This window comes from Lycorma delicatula, chromosome 7 (genome assembly GCF_047948215.1).
Source record: "Lycorma delicatula isolate Av1 chromosome 7, ASM4794821v1, whole genome shotgun sequence".
In the NCBI taxonomy this organism is placed as follows: Eukaryota; Metazoa; Arthropoda; class Insecta; order Hemiptera; family Fulgoridae; genus Lycorma; species Lycorma delicatula.
Genome location: NC_134461.1, coordinates 58,767,942 through 58,789,718, shown reverse-complemented (window position 1 = coordinate 58,789,718; position 21,777 = coordinate 58,767,942). Strand labels below are relative to the sequence as shown.

The 21,777-nt window shown below is 32.0% G+C and overlaps 1 protein-coding gene across 1 annotated transcript in view; it reads right to left on the bottom strand.

Moving 5' to 3' along the window:
- The window catches only part of PsGEF (Protostome-specific GEF), a 239,421-nt gene that overhangs the window by 202,108 nt on the left and 15,536 nt on the right, over positions 1-21,777 (bottom strand). The window contains exons 6-7 of the mRNA XM_075371997.1: positions 15,711-15,761; positions 7,950-8,011 (exon numbers count right to left, since the gene is read on the bottom strand). Coding sequence (XP_075228112.1) covers positions 7,950-8,011; positions 15,711-15,761 — 113 coding nt within the window. The remainder of the gene's footprint in view (positions 1-7,949; positions 8,012-15,710; positions 15,762-21,777) is intronic.

Here is a 21,777-nt window from a genome sequence, read left to right as displayed (position 1 = left end):
ACCATCAAAAAATTTGTATATTTTTATTTTTGTGCTATTCACCTCTAATATCATCTTCCAAAAATTTATTTTGATTTTTCTACATTTACTAAGATAAATGGAAGAAATTAATAACAAAAAAATTCCGACCAATAAAAAATGACCTAAAACTTCTTTTGGGGGGAGGAGTTATGATGAAATTTTAATGTAATATTAGCATTAAAAGTTTAAATAGACCAAAAAATGTTATTAGAGAATCTAAAAAAATTGATATGTTTAAACTTTGATTGGCTCTCCAGTGTATTTCATTGGGGGTCACTTGCCTAGGCAAAGTAAACTGACCTCTCTTTCACACTCTTTCTGTTTCGGCTCCGGGACCACCGTAAGGTATTTATTGAATGAAAGAGGATAATATGTATGAATGAAGTGTAGTCTTGTACAGTCTCAGGTCGACCAATCCTAAGATGTGTGGTTAATTGAAACCCATCCACCAAAGAACGCCGGTATCCACGATCTGCTATACAAATTCTTATAAAAGTAACTGACTTTACTAGGATTCGAAACTTAGAACTTTCGACTTCGAAATCAGCTGATTTACGATGACGAGTTCGTTACCAACCCGGTGGGTAGGTTACTATGCCCCTTTTTTTTCACCCTACTCCGTCGGGCCGGTTATCCAATTAAGTATACGCAGCCCGAGGAAGTGTCCTTTTACTCAAATGACACCCCACCCACCGACTGTATGTCCGTCACGGTAGGTCAGCTCTTAGGTCACCGACCCCGGTCGGATCTTTTCTTCTTTTTTTAAATTTTTCTTTATACTGCTTGCCTCAAATCCCCAGAACCGAGTCCGACTATGCCGTCCCCAGCCCCAACCCCAGGAACCGGGTCTCGGTCTTTTGCTTTTGCCTGCCTCTAACCTCGCAGAAGGTAGGCAGAAGGTAGGCCCGACTATGTCGTTCCCGACCACCAACCACGAGGCCGGGTCTCGGTCTTGATTTAGTTACCCCATTAAACCAATATTAGAAGCCCCTCCTCCTTCTTCCCTCATTGTCCTTTTCTCGTAGAACTTGACTGGCAAAAGTTTCAAATTTCTGCCAATTATCCGCATTGGCCAGCAGAAACGGTAGTAGATCGTCAATCGTTAAACCTTGAATGCTGTTCCATGATCTCTGGACTCTCCACTTTGAGAATATAAGTAGAGTATGTTCTGCTGTAACCTCCTCTTCGCAGTACATGCATCTTGAGGAGACCCGTCGACCAAATCGATGCAGATACTGCTCGAAGTTTCCATGCCCTGTCACTATTTGTGAAGTATAAAAACCCATCTCGCCATGTCTTCTATTAATCCATTGGCTGATATCTGGCACCGTTTTCCTAGACCATGATGCAACTGTATGCCGGTTCCATCTCTCCTGCCATTTTTGTTGTATAACTTCAGTCGCCTCCCGCTTCCCCATACCATGGAAGCGCAGCCAACGTTCCATCACCAGAAGATCAATAGGTGAAACTGTTGCCATTACGCACGCAGCTTCGTATGATATTGTACGGTATCCACAGATAACTCCAATTAGCACTAGCCTATGTATACTCTGGAGGCGCCTAACGTTCCTATTTATTGTCATGGCACTATGCCAAATCGGGGCGGCATAAAGGAGAGTAGAGGTCAAGGCCGACGCAATGACCCTACGTTTAGAAGATCTTGGTGAGTCTCAACTCGACATTAGCCCCAGCAGAGTCTTCAACAACGCTTCTGATTCTTTGCACTTATTGGCAATATGAGTACTAAAGGTACATTTTTTTGATTATTGACTTATCAATAGTAACTCCAAGAAATTTGATATGCGGTACCTTACGTATATTATGCATTCCTACCTTTAGGTCTAAATTACGGATGTTTCTTCTACCAGCCAGCACAGTGTATTCGCATTTATCTAAGAACAAAATTAGCCCGACGCCTGTCAACCACTCGTGATTAGCCTCAAGTACGGTATTTCCTATTAATTCAAGATCGACTTCTGATCTGGCAGCGACAAGAACGGCTAGATCGTCGGCATACGCCAAAATTTCGGCACCGGCTGGCATTCGTAACCTCAGTATATCATCAAATACTATGATCCATAATAGGGGGCCCAAAACAGACCCCTGAGGGACCCCGCCAAAAAATCTGATGCCTGATGGGTCCCTCAAGCGTATCGACCATGGTCCATCTTTCGGTCAAGTAGTCAGCCACCTGCCTCTGCAGATATGGACTGACTTGCTTCCTGTTTAACGCGGCCACTATAGCGTCTCATCTGACGGACCCAAAAGCATTTTTTATGTCAAGAGTTATAAACAAAAGGATTTTCCTGGTTCGCCAGGTCCCTCTTCTGGCTTCATGCACCCAAGTGACAATTTTATTAATAGCATGTAGAGCAGACTTGCCCCTCCTGAAACCATATTGATTTTGTTGTAAGCCGTTGTTGTCTTCCAATTCCTGAATTATCCTGTTTGCAACAAGCCTCTCAGCCACCTTACCCATGTTGTTGATTAGGCTAAGAGGCCTGTATGCGACTGTAGTTGCATCGGAAAATTTTCAAAATTTCATCATAAATAATAATTTCATCTCAGTTACTTAATGTATATAAATTTATTTATGTTTTTTATTTTTGATTTCATTCATCTTCATCATTTATCAATTCATCAATGATTTTACATTTATTCTTTATGGAGTGATTAGTGTAAATCTATGGTTTATGCCACGAATTTCTAAGCATTGTCCCAAGAATAGTCCTGGGTTTTCTCTTTTATTTTTTTCATGAGATGTGCGGGCATTGACTGCTGTGATCATTTAGTCCGAATGGAAATTTTTAGCGTATGAAAAATGCCATGTCTGATCGGGATTCGAACCCAGGATCTCCGGATGAAAGAATGATTAATTATTATACTAATTTGGTTTAGTCGTCGTGGGATTGCGTCTGTTCTTACTTCTATTGATGGGATTGTTCATGAATGACTTACGTCTGATGATGAAACGATAAAATTCCTAATTATGTGTGATTCAAATTCTTTTTTTTTGGGTCTGAGGATTCATTTGATTAGTATCACTGTGGTTTCTTATTTATATAAATATATAAAAGAACATTGTCGTGAATAATTCGTTGTCAATGTCAAAAAATATTACAGAAGATAAATTGATTAAAATTTGTGTACAGAATCTTGTTATTGTGTAAGTGCACACTAAGAAAGATTTTTTGAAATTCCGATTTTAACAATTAAATTTTCCGAATTGTAATTGAGAAATAAGAAATTTACTGTTTTTTGAATTTCTAGATAATAAATGAACATATAGACTTGATTTTACGTGTGTGTAAACTTCATGTGAATACCTAAAAACTAATTCCTAGATATTTTAAAATTTAACCTTGAAAGGGAGGAAGAAAGGTAAAATTTTTTCGGACCATGATTGCAAATTTCCCTTATTTCTGATTATAGTAAATGAGGTCGATTTGGACTTTCAAATACTCTTCAGATAAATATCTAAAAACGATTATCGGTTTTTTGAATTTTAATATTTTAAGAGATAAAAATACATAAATTAGTTTTTACATTTTGCGGTTATAAGCTGTCGCTATTAAAGCAATCTTTATGAGATTGGGTAACACTATGATGAGAAAAAATTTTTTAATTCTGATTATGTATTTCGCGATTGAAACCAGGACAGGAAATCTAAAAATCAGTTAGTGATTCCTTCATTAACCAAACCGTTACTCTAAGGAAATTACAATACACTGATATTTCTATAAATTGAACAAGCTTTAATTTTTATTAATCATTATTCACAAAAGCATGAATTTAATGAACACAAGTAGTCCAGGGGGCAGAACTCCTTGGCTTGATGGGAAAGGCGAAGGCAAGCGAAACGAGCCCTGACCGGCTAAACATTCCCTGGCCCCAATGGGAGACGCAAGTAACCATATAGAGCAGGTGAAGCATAGACGGTGATGCTAATATATATATATATATATATATATATATATATATATATATAAAATTGGATGCGTATTAGGATTGTTATATAATTATCAGAAGTATATAAGACGTATTTAACAGAAATAAAAATTATTTTTTTTTAAATATCTTCCTTTAAGTACCATAACCAAATTTACATATGTTACCTGAAATTAAATACGAGTCACTACTGAAGATAGTAGAATCACATAATACCAGTATCAAGTGGGTAAAGAGTGGAATAAAACGGATACTAACAAATATCCCTTCTTTGAAGCAAATATACCGTGCATAAGCAACCCGAGCCTATTGAAATGCAGATGATCAACTCTGAAAGCGAGATCTTCACTCTGTTTATCACGGGGACTTGATGTAAAATGAACAATATTATTCTCTGAAGAAGGAACTACTTGTTTGCTTATTAGTGTTCCATGACGTCAGATGTTTCACATGCGTTACTGGAAAGATTAAATTAAATAATGTTATCAGTTTTATGTAGATTTTCAATCGAGAAGAAATTGTTGTTTTTAAATTTTTCAGAAGAGGGAAAACTTAAAATAAGTAACATTCAAATAAAGGATTAAAATTTTTAAAAAATAGGACCGATACAACTGAATATTTAGGTGATATAGGGGCTACGGTGTACACAAATCTTTACTTGGCCAGTTAATGGTGACTTAAATTTTTTAGTTTTATTTTATATTAAATAAAATATTTTATTGTTGCTTTGTTTGTATGTGTTGTTTTTTTCTTTTCAATTCATATTTATTTTTACTAATTATTTATACCTATTAATGATGATTGTTTATCAATCGAAACGCATCAGTGTTTAGAGATTTTTATTCTTTTGGATGATTTTCTTTAAAATTTTTAATTATTACTATATATCCATAACCATTTGCTATAGCTTAATATTTCCACTACATAAGTTCGATTACATTATCCAGGTGTAATTAATAGGAAATTAATGGAAAATAACACAAATTTATGAATTACAATAATCACAAATGTTTTAGTGTAAATGGTATAAAGCAACATAACGTGAAAGAGAGGTATCCTTCAAAGGTATTACTGTTATTTATTTTATTTATAAATAAAGCAGTACAACAAAAAAATATTTTAATGTAATGATGTTTATAGGTCCAGTAACTAAAGTGATAAATCTAGATTAATTTTGATACATAATTCCTATCTTAATACACAAAGTATATACCGTAATTTTGTAGACAAGTGAAAAAATTGCTAACATGTTTAATTTTCTAAATTCACATTTTCCTCGAGATCAATTTGGAATTATATTTTTCCTTGGAAAATAGTTTTTACATAAAATTAAATTTTCATATTATATCGAATTTTTTACGCTTTGTGAAACAGACCACCTAAATTGATGATAAATATTTTCTTTATGAAAACTTCAATTTACACTAATATTATTATATATAATTTACACTAATGTTATATATATATAATCGAACCCAAGATTTCAGAAATCTTTTTCAGAAAATTAAAAAAAAAATTTTTAATCGTATAGTTTTATTGTGAGTTTAATTAATTTATTTATTTTTAACTAATTATATTTTACATGGATTTTCAACACACATTCTACAGAAAAACAGTTAAACGAATTGGCACATCCATTAAAAAAATTATAAAGAGTGAATTATATAAAAAACCATGAATTTTCTATCTTTTTCCAGTTTAGCCTCCAGGAATTACCGTTTAGGTATTACTTCAGAGGATGAATGAAGATACGTATGAGTGTAAATGAAAAGTAGTCTTGTAGTCTCAGTTCGACGATTCCTGAGATGTGTGGTTAATTGAAACCCAACCACCAAAGAACATCGATATCCACGATCTAGTGTTCAAATCCGTATAAGAGTACCTTTATTACGACTTGAACGCTGGAACTCTCAACTTCCAAAATCAGCTGATTTGGGAAGACGCGTTCACCACTAGACCAACCCGGTGGTAACAGACCATGACTGTACTGACTCATGAACACAGTTAAAGTTTAACTAACACGTAAGTCGACGATCCACATACCCGGAGAATACTTAATACAAAACGCAGAATCAATAATGATTTTAAATAAAGTATTTTAAATAATAACGTCAACAATTAAGAAATACAAAATGAAAAATTATCTATTTATGAAATTAATTCTAACGAAAGATTAAATAAGGTTTTACTTTTTAATATTTTTCATATTTAGATACACTTCATAAAAGTTTTTATGTTCTTTATAAATGATAAAAACCATTTCAATTCTAATTATTTAACGATAATATTTTGAACTATTGTTATATTATAATTTGTAACTTTTGACTTTATACACCATCATTTAAATTGTGTTTTACAACTTATTTTGTAAATTTAATAATTATTCTTTAATAAAATATTTGTTTTATTAAATTTAAGTTTTTAATTTTATATATATATAATAAAACTACTTAGAAATAAATATTTTTTTTTTTTATCTTTGACTAACAACTTTTTCCTATAACACGTACAAATATATTGTAATTTTTTTTCTATTATTAAATCAATTCTAATTTTTCATTTTAAATAAATATTATTTATCTTTAACTCGAAGAACGTTTTGTAATCAGTTTATTTACAAAACTTTAAAAAAATTTTATAAGATTCTTATTTTACATAAACCCACTAATTTGCTTCCGTTTAAGGTGTTTATTAATTTAATCAGTTAAAGCTGTTCTTTGTTAAGTCTAATAATGAAAAGAACAAGTAAATAAATTTAAATAAATAAAAAGATAATTCTAATAAATATTTAGAAAAGAAGTTATTTTATTACGAAAAATAACCTGTATTAAAAAAAAGGAATGTTTGGGTATTTACGGTGAGAATGTCAGTAATTTTATTATTTTAAATGGCTATATATGATGAAGTACACGTTTTGCAGCAATCAATTTTGTTTGTTTCACAGGAGGCGAGTGGGTGATAAGAAAGTTAAAAAGAGAATGAATGATATAAAAAAAAGAAATCGGTTAAGAGTTAGAACGATAAATACAAAGTAAGGAAGAGAATTAAAAAAAGGACGAAGAAGAAATGAACGAACAAGAACAGTGTTGTGTAGCTTGATAGTAGATATAATCAGAATTTGTGTCTGGCCAGAACAGAATGGGTCGATATAAGGCCTGCGTCACTGTGACGTCAGACCACGTGACCTTCCCTCGGGAACCTCCACACACATGTATTATCTACTATCCTTTGTTATCCCATTCCAGGACCAACAAGCCCCCACAACATCTTAATATATTAACTGTCTCCTTCTTTTTATAGGGTATAGTAAAGTATTTCTTTTGGCAAGTAAATCTTTCTGTTCGATTTTCACATGTAAATACTTTTTTATACCTCCTACCTCAATGTATTTTTCCATTTTTTAATATAATTGAAGTGATATAAAAGATATACAGGATTTATTTAAATAAAAACTTTAACCCTTTTTTAAGCTATTATCAGAATCACAGTAAGGTAATTCTGCAAAACACAGTAATTCAGATATAAGCCCTTGATTTTTAAGCATTCCTGTCAATTATTCATTAATTATTATCAAAGTAACGTACAGAGTTGCAGCAGCTGAATGATTATAATTCTTGGAATTTATCCTAAGATTAATTAAATTTTGTTAACATAAACTTCATTTTTTATGAGTCAGTTTTTATTTTAGTTGCACCTCCTCTTTCTTTGTAGTTTTTAATTTCCTATTATACATCCATAACCCTGAGACACCTAATCTCTATTACTTTTTTTTTTTTTTTTTTTTTTTAATTAATTCAAAACAATGTTAATAATACTTCATATTTCATTAAAAAAATAGAAGTATTTTGTAATGAGCTTTAAAAGAAAAATTCAGTATTTAGTATTAATATTATATAGTTAATGATTAATAAAAACTTAACTATATTTTATTCAAAATATGTTACCCGGTTAATTCATTTACACAGAAAAAACGTACTTACTTTGACATAAGCATTGCACGATTCGCCTCCAGAAGGTCTTTGAAGATTATGACCACGTATAACTAAAAAAAAAAGAAAAAAAATTAATAGAAATAAACAATTATTAATTTTATTATTAAAATAACAAAAAAAATAATTAATAAATTTTAGATAAAAAAAATTAACTAAGAACAGATTAAATGTCCATACGCTGTTAAACAATTATTAAAAATGTATGAATACTCCGTAAACAATATATAATATTACGTTTAAAAACCCAACTTTTAGCTTAAAAATCTGACCTTTATAATTACAGCAAATATTTGAATTTTTTATTCATGAAATCTGGTGTACTAGTAATGGTTTTCGATAAATAATAATATATTCATGTATATTGTTATGCGTTACGTAAAATTTTCACATGTTTTTCAGTAAGATGCGTAGATAAAATAGTTTGTTTGTAAATGCTCTTGAAACCTTACATAATTTATAATCTTATATAAAACCAACGCTATATAAGGAGAACGCCTTAAACGGACATCTAAGTTGGAAATTTTAGTGGTTTTAAACTAACTTTACGCTTTCGATTGTGACTCCCCAATAATTATTTTTTTCTTGTCAACAGTTTATTTTATAACTTTACTTTTCCTTCGTTTTGATTTTTACTTGGGTTACCTACATTTTTTGTAGTATTTCCTAAGTATTGCTTACTTGTTAATACATTATAATATCTTCATCATTTATTTAATAGATTTTTCAAATAAAGATAAAAATTGAAAAATTCCTCAGCCTTACTGATTAGTATTTAACATTAAGAAAGGCCATTTAGTTTTAAATTAAATAATTTTTTATACACGGTTTTTAAGAGGTTGTTTTTTTTCAATTTCTTGAGTGTATGAAAATCTTTTACTAAGGGTAGATTTAAATTTCTTTATCTTTTACATGTATAAAATATTTTGAGAATAACAAGCCCACTTTTGTTAAATGGAATAGATATAATGGCATTAACAAAAAATATGTTAAATTACGGTATATCAAGTTTAATTCTATTATAAAAAAATGAAAAAAAGAACAGTTTAACTGAATCAAAATAAATAAAAAGTGTTCAAAGAGTGATGCAACCGTATAGAAGAATGTTTCCTTCTTTTGTTTCGGTTTAATTGAGGAAAAATGGATTACACAATGCTGCACATTGTCTCCCAATACATTAGATGTGTCAGTTATGCCCAGACCCAAAATGCTGCTTAGAAAAGTATGGTATGGATGCACCAAACAAATCCTCCATCCAGCGGTTGTACGACAAATTTCACGAGACAGGTAATGTGGTAGATGCAGCAAAAAGTGGTCGAACGAAATTACAAACATCAAAAGTTGATCGACGTGCAAGCTGCATATTCTGTTAGTCCTAAGAAGTCAGAGCGATGCCTATCTAGACAGTTTGGTCTCTCCGTTAGTATTGCGCAAATATTTAAAGATGCTTTCGTACAGAATTCCTGTTTTTTCGCGAGCTGTTACCTGCAGACACAGAGCCAGGGAGATGTATAGCTTCCTGTCAGTGGTTCCTCACGACAGATGAGGAAGAACTCGATGATTAGTTTTGACCTGACGAGGCATGGTACCACCTTGATGGATATGTAAATGCACAGTATATTCGCATTTGGTGTACGGAAAATACACATCAGCTGCACGGACAAAAAGTGGGTGTTTGGTGTTAATGTCATGTAGGTTACCTGCAGACCGGCCTCCGTGGCGCGGGTGGTAGAGTCTCGGCCTTTCATCCGGAGGTCCCGGGTTCGAATCCCGGTCAGACATGGCATTTTCACACGCTAGAAAAATTTTCATTCATCTCATCCTCTGAAGCAATACCTAACGGTGATCCCGGAGGTTAAAAAACAGACCAGCTAGAGTACTTGTGGTTTCAGCAGAACAATGCTACGGCTTATACTGTCAATACTATGACTTTCTTGGATCAGTGTTTTCATAGACATGTGATTTCGAAGGGATTGCGGACCCCTCGGTCTCGATTTATTCTCTCCTAACGTTTTCTTTGGAGGATACCTTAAGAATGCTGCTTACAAAACCCATCATCACACCATTCCCGAATTGCAGAACGAAATTGAATGATGTGTCGCTGCAATTCCTCAACAAACGTTACAACATGTGTATAAGATCATGCAACGTCGTATTTAATTATGTGAATTGCATAATGGAGACCACATTCAACAACTATTGTAACTTACTCGTTTTCCCATAAGGTTGCGTCACTTTTTAAAACAGTACAATCTTAATGGTTTTAAATATCTGGTTTTTTTTGGTTTTTTTTGTCTTTTCCTATATATAGATTCCTAATAAATTATCTAAGCATATAAATATATTTTTAAGTATATTTTTCTGGTTTTTTGTCTAATAAGGCGTCACTCCTAAACTACTCAATCGTTTTTAAAGAAATTAGCAAATTAAAACTAAGTTGTATGTAATTTTATTAAAATATTGATTAAAAAATTAGTTGGATTTAAAGCTTCGATAAGAAAATAATTATATCCGTAACATTTTGAAAGTTTTCATTTTTTTTTTCGCTGTATGTTTTATTTGCAATCAGTTCCACCATTTTAAAAGATTTGTTAAAAAAGATTTTCAGTATGCTATTTTTATTTATGTTTACTATCCTGTCTAGAGCGGTACACGTAAAATACAAACTGCTATCATGATTTTCTTAAAACATCTATAGTAAGAGTAAATAAAATATTTATTGTAAGTATATAAGAAAAAGAAGGAGAAAGCTTTTATTTTTCAATTTTTATAAAATCTTCATGTATCTAGTGTCACTCACAGTAGAGAGCAAAGAATTTCAAACAAACTTTTAGAGTTAAAACTTTTTATTAATAAAAATCTGATGGTAAAAATGAAAATGTATAAAATCAATATTTCCTGGCACTTTACTTACTTAAAATTTAAAACAAAATAAACAGATTTTCTTCTACATCTTTCCTTAGTGTTAATATTTCGAATTATTTCATAGAAGAATTAAATTTAGACGTGATTAAATTTATTTCAATATATTTTTTTCAATGCCTTGATAAATGTTACAATTAAAGGATAACTTGTAAAATTTCTTAACTATTATTTTTTTTTTTTTTTGAGGTTTTTAGGGGCATCGACTACTTTGGTCATTAGCCCCATCCCACTTCAAAAAAAAAAAATAAAAAAAGGGTTCAAAATTTCACATTTTCATGTGTCAAAAAATGATCAAAATTTTACTTTTCTTATAACTTCTGATCCAATAAAATCACTTTCTAGGCTTTCCTTTCGGCCAACCTTTTTTACGTTTCTCCATTCTTCTGACGGCCTCAACCTCTGATGACAGCGTATCTGAGGCCTCAGACATGGCATAGTCTTCCTCTATTTCGGATGCCAGTGACGTTCTTCGGCTGACGTCAGTTGATGAAACTTTCGCCGGCGCTGTTAGCATCTTTGCTAAAGAATCTAAATTAATGCGCGATGATGTCTCCGCGGCGGATGAGCCGGACTCTATCTCTACTGCAGTACTGGGTCCGGCTGAAATAGATGCTCTCACCGAAGCTGGTCTTTGCGCTTTGGGAGGCTCTATTGGTACAGGTTTTATTTCATCTGCGCCTGGTGCTTTTTCTATAATAACTTGCACCTATGTTTCCGCAGATTCAGGTTTTCTTGTCACAATTTCTTTAGATTTGTGACTACACGACGGAGCGATCTGTTTCTCTTTGTCAGATAAATCAAGATTTTTAATTCTTACACAAGTTGGTGACTTTACAATCACAGATTTAGCTGGTTTTTTAAACGGCGCTGGTGTGTCTCTCATGTCAACGGCGTCAGTCCGGGGATGAGCCTTCTCATCTTTACTTTGTTTTCTCTGATGAGTCGACTCAATCTTTAAATCAATGATTCTTTCAATCATCGTCGCAAGACTTGGTGCCATCGTGTTAAGCAACTGCTCCACATTAATTTTAGATGTGGAAGGGGCAGCCGCTACTTCTGCATAAGAAGTCGATGGTCGTGGTGTACGCTTATTAACAATCTTCTTTGCTTCAGGATAGCTTACCTTCTGAAGCGTTTTAACTTCCTGAATTGCTGTTTCTAATTTATATGTAGGGCAGTTTCTTGAACGACAATTGTGATGCCCTTTACAGTTAACGCAGGTTGGAGGGTCTTTACATGGGTAACCCTCATGTGTTTTCTCTCCACATATACATATTTCCTGCGCTTCACATCTTGCTGCTGTGTGTCCGAATCGTTGACACTTATAACATCTCATCGGCTGCGGGATGAAAGCTCGTACATCAAGCCGATGGATGCCAGCTCGTACCTTTTCAGGAAGATTCGGCCTATTAAATGTCAGAACATGCGAGGCCGAAGGAAGAATCTCACCATTTCTTCTCATAGTAAGTCTGCGACATTGAGTTACTCCCTGACTCGACATTTCTTGTACAATTTCTTCTTCTGTACAATTAAGAAGATCGCGACAAACAACAACTCCTCTGGATGAGTTCAGTGTGCTATGCGGTTGAACAGAAACCGCAAATTCACCGATCTTCTTCAACGCCAAAACTTTCTGGCTTTGCATGTCGTTGATGGTTTCGACATGCAATCCATTAAAAGTTTTACGAATATCCTTGACAGGACCACCAGCACAATTTGTAACTTCTCTTGCGATAAGGAATGGACTAACTTTTTGAAAGTTTCCATTCTCCCTTGTAATAATTAAAAATCTTGGCTTTGGTGCGCTATAGCCAAAAAGACTTTTCTTTAATTCTTTACTAATCCTATCAGCATCTTTCTTTATGCTATCAGATTCTTTACTTTTTTTCCTCTTCGCTTGCGGCGAATCGGAGGTTTCTAAACGAGGGTGTTTACGTGCACCCTCTGCCACGTTTGAATGTTCAATATTCATGAACAGTGGATCCCTTCTGTAGCAAGGCTAGCCGCCGGGGTACACCCCCACTCCAGGGCTACTAACCTTGGAGGTCCTATCCGGTACTCAGGTGGAACCGGCATATGTCCTGGCAGAGAGCGGATGCGCAGTCTCTGCACTGACTCCAGGCTCCTACTCACCGAAGCTTTCAGAGCTCCCATGCACCGACATACATGGGCACCATTGCTACATGCTTGCCATCGCAGGGGGCATGTGGACAACGGAAGGGTCTCCGTTACACCTGCAATAACATTGACCCTGGCCGCCACATCGCCAGCTCTAAGAGTAGTATGAATCCATTTCCAAAATCGTTTGTTATTCATTTCCTGCAGGTAGCCAAAAATCCAGTCCGTTTAGTGACCTGAAGTTGGAACCAGGTCAAACTTAACAATGCATAACCGAGGAATTTACTCGGAACCCCGTTAGCCAGCTATATGTGATGTACAAAGGTACAGCTGTTGCCGCCCTGGACGTGGAACATAGATGTTGTGTTCCGGACGTGGGGATTATCTACCTCAGGGCTTTAACTATTATTATTTTTTTAAATGTTCAATTAAGTTTATTTCATAAAAAGTATAAATTTTGTTTAAAAAATGTTTTATATACACTGATTCAATTATTCTTTCCAATTAGCCATATTTATATGTTTGAAGGAAATAAATAATAATTATAAAATAAAAATGATATTATAATCACAAGTATATTTTATTAATAAAAAAAATTGCGTAAATTTATCAACAAAAAAAACAACTGTTTTTAAAATTATATCTTTTGCAAAATTAAAATAAACAAATTGATTATACTCGTAGAAGTAAAATCCTAAGGTAATAGAAAAATAAATGTAAAATAATAATACAGGTAGATTAAATAAATTCTTCTGCAGTAATCAAATAAAAAATACATGCTTTTGCAAAATGAAAGCACTGTTTAATAAATGAAAATAAAGAAAATAAATTATTTAAAATAATAATTCATGTAATCAAAACCAATTCTCCAAACATTTTTTATTTTGTATCTTCCAGATATCAGAACATTTTGTTTAGTTCTTTTTTTTTTTGGAGAGATTGGGTAGAAAATACATAATATCTACTATCTGCCATTTTGTTTTTATATTTAGTTTTTTTTTTATATCAGTTTAGCGTTATCTGAAATATTCAGATAAATCGTTGGGTTTCTAGTTACACAAATCGGAGCAGACTTTAGTGCCACGTAATTGCATATACTTTATAAAATTACATGAAGTAAATCATTCATAATCAACACCCAACAAAACTTATAGAAAATAAGCTGTTAAAATTTGTATACCCGTTGTTCTAATGTGTAGGTGACACTAAAAAATATTTTTTGAAATTCCGAAGTTAAAGCGTCAAAATGGAGTAACAGTGAAATTTACTATCGTTTTAATTTCTCGATAGCAAATGAAGATATCAATTTGATTTTTGGTTTATGTAATCTTCATTTGAATATCTAAAATCCTATTTCTATTTTTTTTTTTTTAATTTCGAGTTTAGAGGATTAAAACGGATTTTTGAATTCTTTTTGAAACCGGATTATTGTTTGAATTTATTGGAAACAAATGAAGATATCAACTTTAATTTTGATTTGTGTGATCTTCATTATATCAAAAAATAATTTCTAGATTTTCTGAAATTCAACCATGAAAGGAGTGAAGAAGGTAAAAAAAAAAATTGGAATCATAAAGAAGATGTTGTCGTGAGTGTATTTCAGCGGGCCATAGATAGACTAGGAGGTGTTTACCTCCTACATTGACATTGTTGTAAAAAAAATTTGAAAAATCATTCCAAATTTTCCCTATTTCCGAATATAATTCATTCATTCATTCATAGTGTTCTGTCATTAAAGCAGGTTCTGTCACGGATGCAGCTCTCCTCTTATTCTATCCTTTGCTGACCTCTTTGTTTTCGCATATTTTCCCTTTTCCATAATCCCATTCATCATCTGAAACCTCTTCATTCATCTTCCTTTCCTTCCATTCACCAAGTGTTCTATTGCATTTACTAATAAACACAATCTTCTCATATAATGTCCTAGCCAGTTCTTTTTTCTATATTCAATCATATTTAGCATTTTCCTGTTCTTTCCGATTCTAACAAAATATTCTGTAGATCTGAGCTAGCAAATACTCTTCAGATAAATATATAAAAACCATTTTCGCATTTTTTGAATTTCGTTTTTTTTTAAGGAGTGCGCCGCGACGGTGTACAGCGCGATGGCTCAACCAACACAGTTACTGCCACTGTTATGTACGTGCGATGCGACTGGCTGCATCTGCCTCCAGTTACTTGATTAAAAAACATAAAATAAAAAAAAATTGATCGCGATGGGAAACGCAAGTAACCGTACAGAGCGGGCGAAACCGCGACGAGGATTCTAGTACAAATATAAAATAAATATATATGCTGTTTTAAAAATCAAATAAAATGATTTGCTAGTAACAGATCAAAATATATGAAAGTTTGAGACCAGTGAAACACATCAAACTAATAACTACACTGTTAATGTAGGAATGAATCTATCCAGTTCACTTCATCTACGAACAGAATATCAATTATTTTAATTCTTGTCGAAATAAATTACTACGGCTGCGGTATAATTGTTGAGATTTCATTAAAAAGAAGGGTTTTAAGTATAATCAAAGAAATCCCTCATTAATGGAGAGCATTTATTCTTTAGAGGAAAACGGGTGACCCAGGCGAAGCAAGTGGTTTTCTATTTTTTAATTTCATATCACATAAGCAAATTTTATTTACCATTTTATCTACTTTCAAACACAAAATGCTTACATATAAAAAAATATTGGTTTATGTACTTACCATGTATTGTCATAATGCGGTTGTTACAATGTATAGACAGATCCAATTCTCCTGAAAATAGCAGATATTGTTTTTTTAATTATTACAAATCTAATAGATTTAAAGAATAAAAAATAACTATTTAAATGTAATAATTTTACAATATATGAATTCCATATGAATTAATGGTTCTAAAAATAAAATTAATTTTAACAGAAAATTAATGCACATTTAAAGGTAAAACCACTTGTAGATAACCGTATTTTAATATAAATGTTATAGCTAAATGAAATGGAGAATTAATATTAAAATCCAGTTCATGAATAACGCAAAATCCGTGAATCATTATTTTCACGCACGACTATTACTAATTGTTATTCTGCTGACTTTAACACTCAATAATCTTCTTATAGTGGTAGATCTTTATTCAAAAATGTATGCAGTAAATGAACTATTTCAGATAAATCACCAAAAAAAATGTATATTTCAGCTAAAAAAAAATCTTACATAAATATAATAAAATTATAATTAATAAATAATTAAAAACTCTTCACAGACATCTAAAGTTAACTAAGTACGTTTTTTAAAACAATGCAAAGTTCCAAACTTAAGTAAAATAAAAATTTTAACATGAAATGTCTAGTGTCAAATATGTTTTTTTAAGCTGTTTAAACGTATTTTAAATAAATATTTATTCTACAACTCTTAAGTACAACGCTTTCTTTGTAATTTCATTTAGGACTATTCATACACCCATCTATGCTTCAGGTTTAAATAAAAAAAAAATGTATAAAATTTAAGCAAGAAAAGAATTTATGCTCAGTAAAAGGCCGTTTGACCAAGCCTTTTTAGTGTTACATGAGAATAAGACAGATGAAAATTGTGACAGAATCTGAAAGATGCGATCTAGGTTAGTGGACTATGTATTTTGACAATCAGTTTAGATTAGTTTGATGATAAAAGGTCGTGTAGAAGGTAAATATTGTGTTGGAAGACAAATGTCTTCCAACACATTCTGAGGATGTAGGATTTATGTTCAGGTTAAAAAATTAGCTCAAAATAGAATGGAAAGAGAACATCATTAAAGGCAGTCAACTAACTGATGATTAATACAAGAAAAAAAAATTTATCAACCCAAACGAAATTCAAATAAACTCATATTCTCTTTTATCTCACACTACTCTACTATTAGCCTTGCAATTAATTCAGTTTAATTATTTATTTTAAATAAATTTTTTCTTTCAAAAATAATACACATGAGAAGTTAAGTAAATTAAAATAAATCTTCTCTGTTTAAAACACACCTTATTGTATCACGAAATTTATACTTTTTACGTAAAACAGAATTGTGTGATTCCAACCATCTGCGATTACAACAATTGTAAAGTTACAAAACAAAAATACTTGGAAAAATTAAAAGCAGTAAAGTAATAAAATGTTTATTTTAAGTATCTCGAAATTTCATTCAAAATGTCCCGGGAAATCTCGAATCAGAATTGTCATTATTCTCTTAAAAAAAAATGAATACAAATATTACAAAAATAAGAAAGGAAATTGTTATTTTCATAAAAGTTCAACAAGTGGCAACATCGTTTAGATTGTAAGTTATATTTGAAGCGCTTGTCACCATTTCCAACTAATACTTGGTATTATAAAATAAAAACAATAAATAAATATATATATAACTAAAATAACCATTTTCAGCTAAAAACAGAAGAACACGTTATAACTTTTAGGTTTCTAACACGAGTAGGATAAAATATTAAAGAATTTCTTGAAAACGAAATGTTATTAAATAATTACGTAGAATTCTTTCTTCAGATACTGTATCAATGAAAAATTTGGCGTTGATATTATTTATTCAAGGAAAGAGTAGTTTGTTGTTATTGATTCCTACAACTGCCAATGAAATAAATAAAGAATTGAAGAAGAATAAAAAAAAATTATATTAATAATGATTGAATATCACTGTAAAATTTCAGTTGACATGAACACAAATTTTAAAATTAAATAATCGTAAAGTAAACGGAAACGGGAAAGGTAATGGCATGAATTGATTTATGCAGAATAAATATTAAGCAATCTCTTAGTGATGTTCGAGCAAATTTATTCAAATGATTTAAAATAATTAAAAGTAAATGATGAAATAGAAAAAAGATTTTCCTTATCGGATGATTGTATAATATAATATTTTTGTGAGTGTGTGTGCATTTATTACAAAAAAAGTTCAAATCAAAGAAAAATACTGCTCTCTCTCTCTCTCTCTATATATATATATATATATATATATATATAAAATGTGATAAAGTCGTTGATACTGAAAAAGAAAAGTTTGTTTTAGAAAGCACATTCAGAAATATGGTTCGAAATAAAAAAAACTAAAATATGCAATTGTTTCAAATTATTATTTGGAGAATGATAAACGTATTTGGATGGTCAAATAAAAAATACAAAATTATACAATCTTCTATAAAATAGAAATATGAATGAAGAACAGACAAATTTTATACATTTTCGAAGTATAAAAGAGAAAAATTGTTGAAGAATTCGTCGTTGTTATTATTATTTATATTTATTATGGAAAGATTAAAAAAGTGTGATTATAGACTTTATTCCGTTAAAAACCTCTCCTGACTTCCTGAAGATTTTGACCACGATTGGATAACGATGCTTTATGCAGAACAGCCTAAATATATAAAGAAGCATCCTTTCGTTTTTTTTCTCAAAGAAACATCCTAAAAATTTGTTCATGCAATGCGGGACTCCCAACAATTATTTAGCGTGTGGAGTTATCTAACCACACAGTAGGATCACTATTAGAAGAAAACTACACTTTACAAATATTTTCTTATTCAATATTTATTTTATTTGTCGACTATTATCAGTTTTATTTCTTCAAATAATATAATTAAGAATATTTAAATTTAAGTAAAGATAATACGATTTTAATGTAAATTTAAAATCAAGGTTATAATTTTATGTTACTTAATGGTTAGACTGAATTTATTAGTCATTGTTACAAGGCAAGAATTTCTTTTTTTTTCTTAAAAAAAAATTTGTAAATGATTTAAAACTTACGCTTCTGTAATTTACAAAAAATTGTTGAAAGTTTTTTTTAATTTAGTGGTAAGAAGGAATCAAATATTAATTGCAGGAACATTATGATCAAAGGATATGAAATAAATTATGCTAGATGCAAGTTCTTACGGTTAAAAGGAAATTAAGGAAGATAATAAAGTTATAAAAAAATAAAAACAGAAATATTAATTAGATAAGGAAGAGAAAGTAAGCAGAAAAAGTAAAACGTAAAAGAAAATTTGTCCTTCGGTTTTATTGAATAATATCCATTTTTTAATTAATCTTTCCTTCTTTTGGTAATGGGAAACAGAGTTAATTGGTTAAAAGCAAAGGTCAATAGAAACAGAACAGTACAACAACTAAAATATTACCGTCGTGTGTTGTAACAATATTACGTAACAGTAATACATTATGTACAATAAGTTTTCACTAGTATCTTTAAAACAAACAGTGAAGCAAAGTAACATCGCAATATTAGTTAACTTGAAAACCGCAATATTACCTGTCAAAAATGTTTTTAGAATTACCCATTCATTTTATATAAAAATAAGATTTTCATTAATCATATCAAAGAATTTCATTATACAGAGCGTTTCATAATGTTCTTCGGAGTTTTGAAAATTCATTAACAAAAAACTATTCCACTCATAAGAATAAAACAAGTACTGTACGAAAGAGTACCTCAAATAGTTTTTTTCACATATACTAGGCAGTTAGTAAACCATTTGCTCGCTAGGCGTCGACAGTAGATAAAATGGCTGCCACGAGAAGCGAGAAGTCGTTTTGTGTGTTAGAATTTCACTAGTCAAAGCCAGTAATTTCTGTTCAACGTGCGTTTCGGTTGAAATTTCATAAGGAGCCACCAAGTGACAATTCAATTCGTGCATGGTATAAACAATTCAGTGAAGCTGGTTGCTTGTGCAAGCGAAAATCAACTGGTCGTCCATCAACCTCAGAAGTCAATGTCGAACGTGTGCGTGCAAGTTTCATTTGCAGCCCGTCAAAATTGACTGCGGCTGCAGGCAGAGAATTAGGAATTCCGAAAACAACAGTGTCGAGAGTTCTCCGTAAACGTTTATTATGCAAACCGTACCATCTTCAATTAATCCAGCGTCTTTCTGATGGAGATAAAACACGTAGGCTCGATTTTTGTTTACAGTTACAGGAAAAGGTGTTGTTAGATGAAGGTTTTCTAAACAAGATAATTTTCAGCGTTGAAGCTCCTTTCCATATTAGCGGCAAAGTAAACCGTCATAACGTGCGAGTTTGGGGAACTGAAAACCCACACGCTTATGTGGAACACATTCGGGATTCTCCAAAAGTAAACTTTTTTGTGCGACCTCTCGTGAGGCAGTGTATGGGCCGTTCTTTTTTAATGGAAACGACAGTAACCGGCATGATATACCTGGATATGTTACAATTATGGCTTATGCCTCAGCTACTCAACGACTTCATTTTCCAACAAGATGGTTGTCCTGTCCATTTTCATAACGAGGTTCGACAGTACCTTAACACAACACTACCTCGGCGCTGGATAGGACGTGCGTCTGAAGAAGACCAACACATTATGCTGTGGCCACCAAGATCACCAGACCTCACGCCATGAGATTTCATTCTCTGGGGATACGTGAAAGATAAGGTGTTTACCCCACCAATGCCGCATGATATCGCTGAGCTACAGGATCGCTGAATCAACGCAATCAACTCTATCGAAAATGACATGTTAGAACGAGTTTGTCAACAGCTAGACTTTCGTGTTATGTGTGCCGTGTCACCAGAGGAGCACATATTGAACATTTATAGATTTTAACAAAAACTGTTTGAGTTCCTGCATCACCTCGTAAAACTTTCATTTAGATAAGTGAAATACTTTTTTTGTACTGAATTTTTGTAACTCCTAAGAACATTATGAAACCCCCTGTATATCTAAACGTTATCCACGAAAGCGTGCAGCAGATGTAAATACAAATTTAGCGTGAATGAGTAATATCTCAATAGTTTAAGCTAAATCATTCTGTCACTCCCACGTGCAAGTGTAATTTTTGTTTTGTGCGTATAATAATGTTCTGTAGCTATTACTTGTCTCTGATTTGGAAGCCCAGAGTTCCAGCGTTCAATTCCTAGTAAAGCCAGTTATTTTTACATGGATTTGAATACTAGATCGTGGATACCGGTGTTCTTTGGTGGTTGGATTTCAATTAACCACACATCTCAGGAATGGTCGAACTGAGAATGTACAAGACTACACTTTATTTACACTCATTCATATCATCCTCATTCATCCTCCCCCTAAGTATTATCTAAACGGTGGTTACCGGAGGCTAAACAGGAAAAAGAAAGAAAGAAGCTATTACTTGTCTGGCGCCGTGGTATTCTGATGTGGAAACAATTAAATAGATGTCATACCTAACATTTTCTACCGGTATAATTCTTTTCATATACACTACGTTTTATGAATGGAAAGTGTCAGCATATAACAAATGAAAAAGGTTTGCCATTTTTCCAATTCTTTTTAAGTTGAAAATGTAATTAGTATAATAATAATGTCCGAGATAACAACCGCTCTACTATATAGGAACACCTTGATTCTAATAAAAATTTTAATTAAAAAATGCATAAAATTTATTACACAAAATTCATATTAAATTGAAAATTTTAGAATGTTATGAAATGTGCAACGAAATAGATTATTCGTTTCAACCGTTGGGGAGTTACGACCAGGATCACTGAAAATACGTCTTACTGTATAAAAGAATCGTGAGATCGTACCATCTTAAATAATAGATAAATACCATTTAAAATAAGTACCATCTTAGATAAGTATCATCTTAAATAATAGTAAATTAATAATAGAAAATATTGGTCAAATTTTTCAGCGATTTATGCATAAGCAAGTAAATTTATGCTACTCAACATGAAGAATATCCGAGAACAAGGCAGACTTTTGTGTTGTAAATCAAAAATGTAAACCAGTAAATGCTATGTTAACCCATAACATTAACTGGGGGAA